This window comes from Ostrinia furnacalis, unplaced genomic scaffold (genome assembly GCF_004193835.3).
Source record: "Ostrinia furnacalis isolate ACB-3 unplaced genomic scaffold, ASM419383v2 OfSCF0786, whole genome shotgun sequence".
Classification (NCBI taxonomy): Eukaryota; Metazoa; Arthropoda; class Insecta; order Lepidoptera; family Crambidae; genus Ostrinia; species Ostrinia furnacalis.
In genome coordinates, this window is record NW_021131025.1 from 296,882 (window position 1) to 302,992 (window position 6,111).

The 6,111-nt window shown below is 39.6% G+C and overlaps 1 protein-coding gene across 1 annotated transcript in view; it reads right to left on the minus strand.

Annotated features, from left to right (window-relative positions):
- Positions 1–5,749, minus strand: part of Ge-1 (Enhancer of mRNA-decapping protein 4 homolog Ge-1) — a 57,038-nt gene extending 51,289 nt beyond the window's left edge. The window contains exons 1-6 of the mRNA XM_028300807.1: positions 5,576–5,749; positions 4,913–5,118; positions 4,650–4,756; positions 4,430–4,539; positions 3,037–3,185; positions 108–277 (exon numbers count right to left, since the gene is read on the minus strand). Coding sequence (XP_028156608.1) covers positions 108–277; positions 3,037–3,185; positions 4,430–4,539; positions 4,650–4,756; positions 4,913–5,118; positions 5,576–5,625 — 792 coding nt within the window. The 5' untranslated portion in view covers positions 5,626–5,749. The remainder of the gene's footprint in view (positions 1–107; positions 278–3,036; positions 3,186–4,429; positions 4,540–4,649; positions 4,757–4,912; positions 5,119–5,575) is intronic.
- Positions 5,750–6,111: the final 362 nt, after the last annotated feature.

Here is a 6,111-nt window from a genome sequence, read left to right on the forward strand (position 1 = left end):
CCACTTCATTTATTGCCGAGTTTTAGTTTTAGAGAGTATTCGCCGAGTGCTCGCCGCCCCACACGGCGCCGCCGCCGCCTGCGAGCTGTGAGCGTGACGTCACTCGCCTGGAAGAACATGACGTAGCCGTCGGCCGAGGCGGTGGCGAGCGCGGTGCCGTCGGGCGAGAAGGCGGCGTCCACGAGCGGCGCCGAGTGCTCGCCGCCCCACACGGCGCCGCCGCAAGCGCCCGCGGCGCCGGAACCCGTCGCCGCCGCGCGGATGTTCCACATGCGAGCTGCGGAGAAGAACATCGTTTAATTAATAGGTTCATACAAGACGATTTATTTGGCATCGGCAATTCGCGACCAGAAAAAGGCAATTGTAAATTGCAATCCTGCCAAACGTCTGAAATGATCCATAAGGTATGATAGGCCGCAGCAAGGAGCGGGCGCTACCCACGCATCGGGATGTTATAGCAGCGCGGCCCGCGCGGTGGATCGTCCACTATGGACTCAACTATTCAGAAAATTATAGCCGATAGCAAATAATAGCAATGATAGAAAGATTATTTGACAACACCTAACCACAGATCATGAGTGAGAGGCTCTTAGGCTCGAGAGTATAAATTTTTTGTGACTTTTATTGCTGTAAAGAAATATCAGTTTGGTTTGGTCTAGTGCGTGTCATGAATAACCATTGATTTCAGGAAGTCTTGGTAACAAAAATACTTTTCCTCACCAATATTATTGTGTGTCGTGAGCAGCAGTCGTGCGACGTCGTCGCTGGGCGCGTCGTCGTCGTCGTCGGGGATGTAGGGGCACCACACGACGCGGTGCCACGCGCCCAGCGAGCCCGTCTCTTCGCGCACCTCCGCTATGAGCGTGCATCTGGAATGCAATATTTAAAGTCCGGTCGCCGAGCTCGTAGAATTTTATCCATTGACCCGAAGCTACCCATCCTTATCGCTCGCGCGTAATTATGTTGCTATCGCGCTCGCACACTCACTGCGGGCGCCCGTCGCACAGTCGCGACAGCAATATAATTACGTGCGAGCGATAAGGATGGCTAGCTTTGGGTATGGTATAACAAATAGGTTATATTTACAAAATAGCTGCACTTACCGTAATCCACTGTCAGTAGCTTCAATCTCATGGACAAAATTATACGTGTACTATTACCATATACGGGTACTATTGGACAAAATTATACGTGCTCACAGACCGGGCTTTAGTAATAATAGCGCATGGTTAAGCCTACGCGCAGACCACCGATTTTTAGTTGGCCGAGAGTTGAGTCCGATTCTAATTTGTATGAAGAATCGGCCGATACCAAATTGGTGTAATGTGCGCACTTTCATACATCTCTGTACTGATTAACAGCCCGAACCAACTATCGGCCAACTAAAAATCGGTGGTCTGCGCCTAGCTAGGCTAATAATGACAACGGGACAAATGTGTCATCTTTTTATTTATGCAATTAACTGAATGCTACGTCGCGGATAAGACAGACAGGCACAGAAATGAGCTCTCACGCGTTGTCATTCTGTATGGGTGCAGTATGATAATCGCCTTAGTGTACGAGTATAAATTATCTCCCAGCATATTAGTTTTTGAAACACATCATTTTTATAGTTATAGAAAATAAATGTATGAAGAAATGGGTTAAATTTACAAAATAGCTGCACTTACCGTAATCCACTGTCAGTAGCTTCAATCTCATGGACATAAAAGTTGCCATGTTCGTCAATACATGCTAGCACCACTTCTTTCTGTATGTGGGCAAATGATAAATCTTGCACCTAAAACAACAAGTATACATAGATAATGTAAACTTCAGAGGTAGCTAACAACTATTACATGTGTATAGGTAATGGTTTGTTGGTTAAAATGTGTTCTTAACAACGCCTACCTCTCCTTTCATGCCTTTGATCAAGGCTCGTCTGTCGATGCCCGGTTCCGTGTTGTAGACAACGCGCACCATTCCACTCCATGTTCCTGGGTTCACCGCATTAGGTGCTGGAAGCAAATAGGATGATAAATAATAAGATAAACATAAACCATGGATCACCGATACAATAAAATTTATGATGACCTTAAGAGACGAAGCTTTAGTTAAATCTCACAAAACCAAAACGGACTCGGCTAAAAATTATTACCGCAGTTTAAAGAACTATACAACGACAGCAATTAAACTTGAAAAAAAAGCATATTTTAATTCTTTCATAAATAATAATCTAAAAAAGCCTAATATTTTATGGAAAAATATAAAGAATACCACCCTTCTCAACAACAGGCACGCGGACAATATACCTGACCATTTAAATGATCCGAATAAAATCAATGATTATTTTCTTGCACTACCAACTTGCCAAGACGTCGATTTGAACGATGTCTCGACTAGTATTGGGAAACCTAAACAACAAAATACCTTTAACTTAGAGCCAACAACAGAAGCAGAAGTGTTTAACATTATCAACAGTATTACAACAAACTCGTCAGGACAGGATGGTTTGAACATAAAGATGATTAAGTCAACTCTGCACAAAACTCTTTCTGTTATAACAGCAATTATTAATAAATCTATAGAGACCCACNTTTCTTGTATAATAAAATCGATTATTACCACAGTTCATTAATCGATTGCAGTGAATACTTAGTTATTAAAAACATCACAAAAATCAACTACATTTTTCGATTATTGACTTTAATAAACGCATTGAAAATAAATTAATAGTTTTTAATTTAAAGAAACAGAACCAGTACTTTTTAGGAATCGTTTTTTTGAACACGAACCATGAAATTTGAATATTATTAATAAAAATTTGTTACAATAATATTTGTAATTAAAAAAACATGTTTTTTGCTAAATAACACCTATACAAAATATTTCTCTAAAAGTAGGTTTTACTAACTCTTCGAAAAAAATCGATAGATAAATCGCTATGGTTTAGTTATGTGACATCTCTAAATCTTTCAAACTCGAAACGTCATACGGATCATCTTAGGTGAAAAAGACTATAAGAACTTTACAATTTATTTCGCTTGCTTATCTCACCGATATTATTGTGTGTGGTGAGCAGCAGCCGTGCGACGTCGTCGCTGGGCGCGTCGTCGTCGTCGTCGGGGATGTAGGGGCACCACACGACGCGGTGCCACGCGCCCAGCGAGCCCGTCTCTTCGCGCACCTCCGCTATGAGCGTGCATCTGGAATGCAATATTTAAAGTCCGGTCGCCGAGCTCGTAGAATTTTATCCATTGACCCGAAGCTACACATCCTTATCGCTCGGGCGTAATTATTGCTGTCGCGACTGTGGAACGGGCGGCCGCAGTGCAAGCGCGATAGTAATATAATTACGCGCGAGCGATAAGGATGGGTAGCTTGGGGTCAATAGACGAAATTCTACGAGCTTGGCGACCGGACTTTAGTAATATATAATTAGCACATGGCAATAGCTGGACAAATGTGTCATCTTTTTATTTATGCAATTAACTGCACGCTACGTCGCGATACGCAGAGCGACAGATATCAGGCTGCGAAGACAGGTAGGCGCAAAAATGAGCTCCCATGCGTCTTCATTCTGTGTGGGTGCAGTACAGCGTTGCCAGTATTTTTCTTGCCAAGTCGGGACTTTGGTACTTTTTGAGTGAAAATAGCGGGATTCTTCCGTCAGAAGCGGGACATAGTAAAAAAACGTATATAGAGGGTGTTTGTATGGAGAATTTTTGTATTATTATTCCATTTTCTTCCCTAAACTTTGAATTTTTGACGAATTTCAATATCTAATTACTACGTGTGATATATCATTGGAAAGAAGAGAAACTAGAGATGTTTTTAAGATCATTGGCAATCCATTATCACTACTCATCATTTTTTAAATCGAATTGTAAGTTGAATTTTTTATCGTGGTTTGTACTTTTGTTAAACTTTGGCGGCTCGTAACTAGCTATCCAATCATTTTCTGGATCTGAAATTTATTTTATTTGACTATAGACATATTCGATATTAATATCCAATTCAAAAATCGGTTGAAAACACGCGAGAAAAAAAATATATCAATTAAAAAAAAGTAGGTCACTTAGGGTCAAATGGGCGAACTTGTATTCCTAAAATGACCTTAATTAGACACCCACGAAGTTTGTGTAACCTTCCGCCAAACATCCTGTATAATCAATAATATTTTAAACCACGTGCCACGTACGGTCGAGTTCTCTCCGAAAAGCGGGACAGAGCCTGTCCCGCGCGGGACATTTAAATTTGATTTAAAAATCGGGACGTCCCGCCAAAATCGGGACGTCTGGCAACACTGGTGCAGTATGATAGTCACCATAGTGTTTAGTTTTTCTCCCACCATATTCATTTTTTAAACACGTTTTCTCGGATATAGAAATGAATCTACAATACATATGTACGAACAAATAGGTTATATTTACAAAATAGCTGCACTTACCGTAATCCACTGTCAGTAGCTTCAATCTCATGGACATAAAAGTTGCCATGTTCGTCAATACATGCTAGCACCACTTCTTTCTGTATGTGGGCAAATGATAAATCTTGCACCTAAAACAACAAGTATACATAGATAATGTAAACTTCAGAGGTAGCTAACAACTATTACATGTGTATAGGTAATGGTTTGTTAATTAAAATGCATTTTACAAAACGCCTACCTCTCCTTTCATGCCTTTGATCAAGGCTCGTCTGTCGATGCCCGGTTCCGTGTTGTAGACAACGCGCACCATTCCACTCCATGTTCCTGGGTTCACCGCATTGGGTGCTAGAAGCAATTAGGATGAAATTATTTTAAAAACAATAATTTTATAAGTTAAAGCCAGAAGAAAGTACCAGCTATTTCATATGATAACAAATAGACCAGGCAAGGGTCTATTATGATTTGTGATAAATGGTAGTAAAAACTTAATAAATATTAAACCTTTAATTGAATATGCCAAGTATTTCCCGCTCAAGTGTATAGCGAGCAGCTGGCCAGGATAAAACTTGGGCTCCCAGTTGTAGTCCACAAGGTTCTTGAGCTTCACCTTAGAGCTGCCGTGGTTGTGGTTCCCTGCATTTGTGGTCACCACCACTTGGTTCGCAAAAACCTCTGCGCTGCACACACCATCCCCCTCAGAGAATGATCTGAAAGTAATTGACATCAGAAATCAATTATTGTAGACTAGTATTTAAGCAATGGTTAATGTAATCCACGCAATTATTAAGAAAATGGTTCTATTTTTTTATGGAAAATACATTTCTTTACAGGTGCTTGCAAGGGTTTAGGTGATATTATAGTTGTAACACTAGCAGTCACAGAACTATAAAATACTTCAAGGAATATTCGAGTCAACATTATTTCGAGTATTTGTGCACTCCTTACAATGTGACCTTGGTAAAAGTTTTGAGATCATCAAATTTCTACAACAAAATTTCAGGAATGGCGATTAGCAACAGGTTATAAAACTTTGTAATTACATTCAATTACTCCCATACGTGAGGAGCACAGTGTTACATCATGATTATAATACCCTAAAATATATTTATTGAACTAGGAAGGGTAAAAACCGAAAATTTCACAAAACAAAATTATATCACTTACATGGTTTGGGTGGTTTCCGTAAGTTTCGGAAGCATTGTCGCTGGTTGCATAATTTCCTAGTCTTGTAAATTCCTCATGAATTTTGCAACTACTGAAAGTACGACAGAAAAATTTTAACTTCAGCAAAAATAATGCAAAACGTTCCCTCAGAAGCCGACCGACATAAGAATGCGTTTAGTTATTTTTATGACTAAGACTGATTTTTACTCTTACATTACTGATATGTAATTAAAAATTATAATTTTACAGTTTTCATTCAAAACAAGTCATTGCTGTGTATTTGATCATAGAATAAATTTATAATCATTGGTTTCAAAAATCATAATTCAAAAATAGGTGCTTAATAAATTTCTTAAACGAAACGCATCGCATTTGATCAGTAGGTATGTTCTCGCCTACAAAAAATTAACAAAAATCCAAGCGCTCGAAGTTCATTAGGGAAAAATAAAAACCAAGTTAGCATTTAGGTAAAATGATTACCGTTAATTAATTAATGCCACTACTCGATTAATATGAGCGCCTTTCTAGTTTAAAAC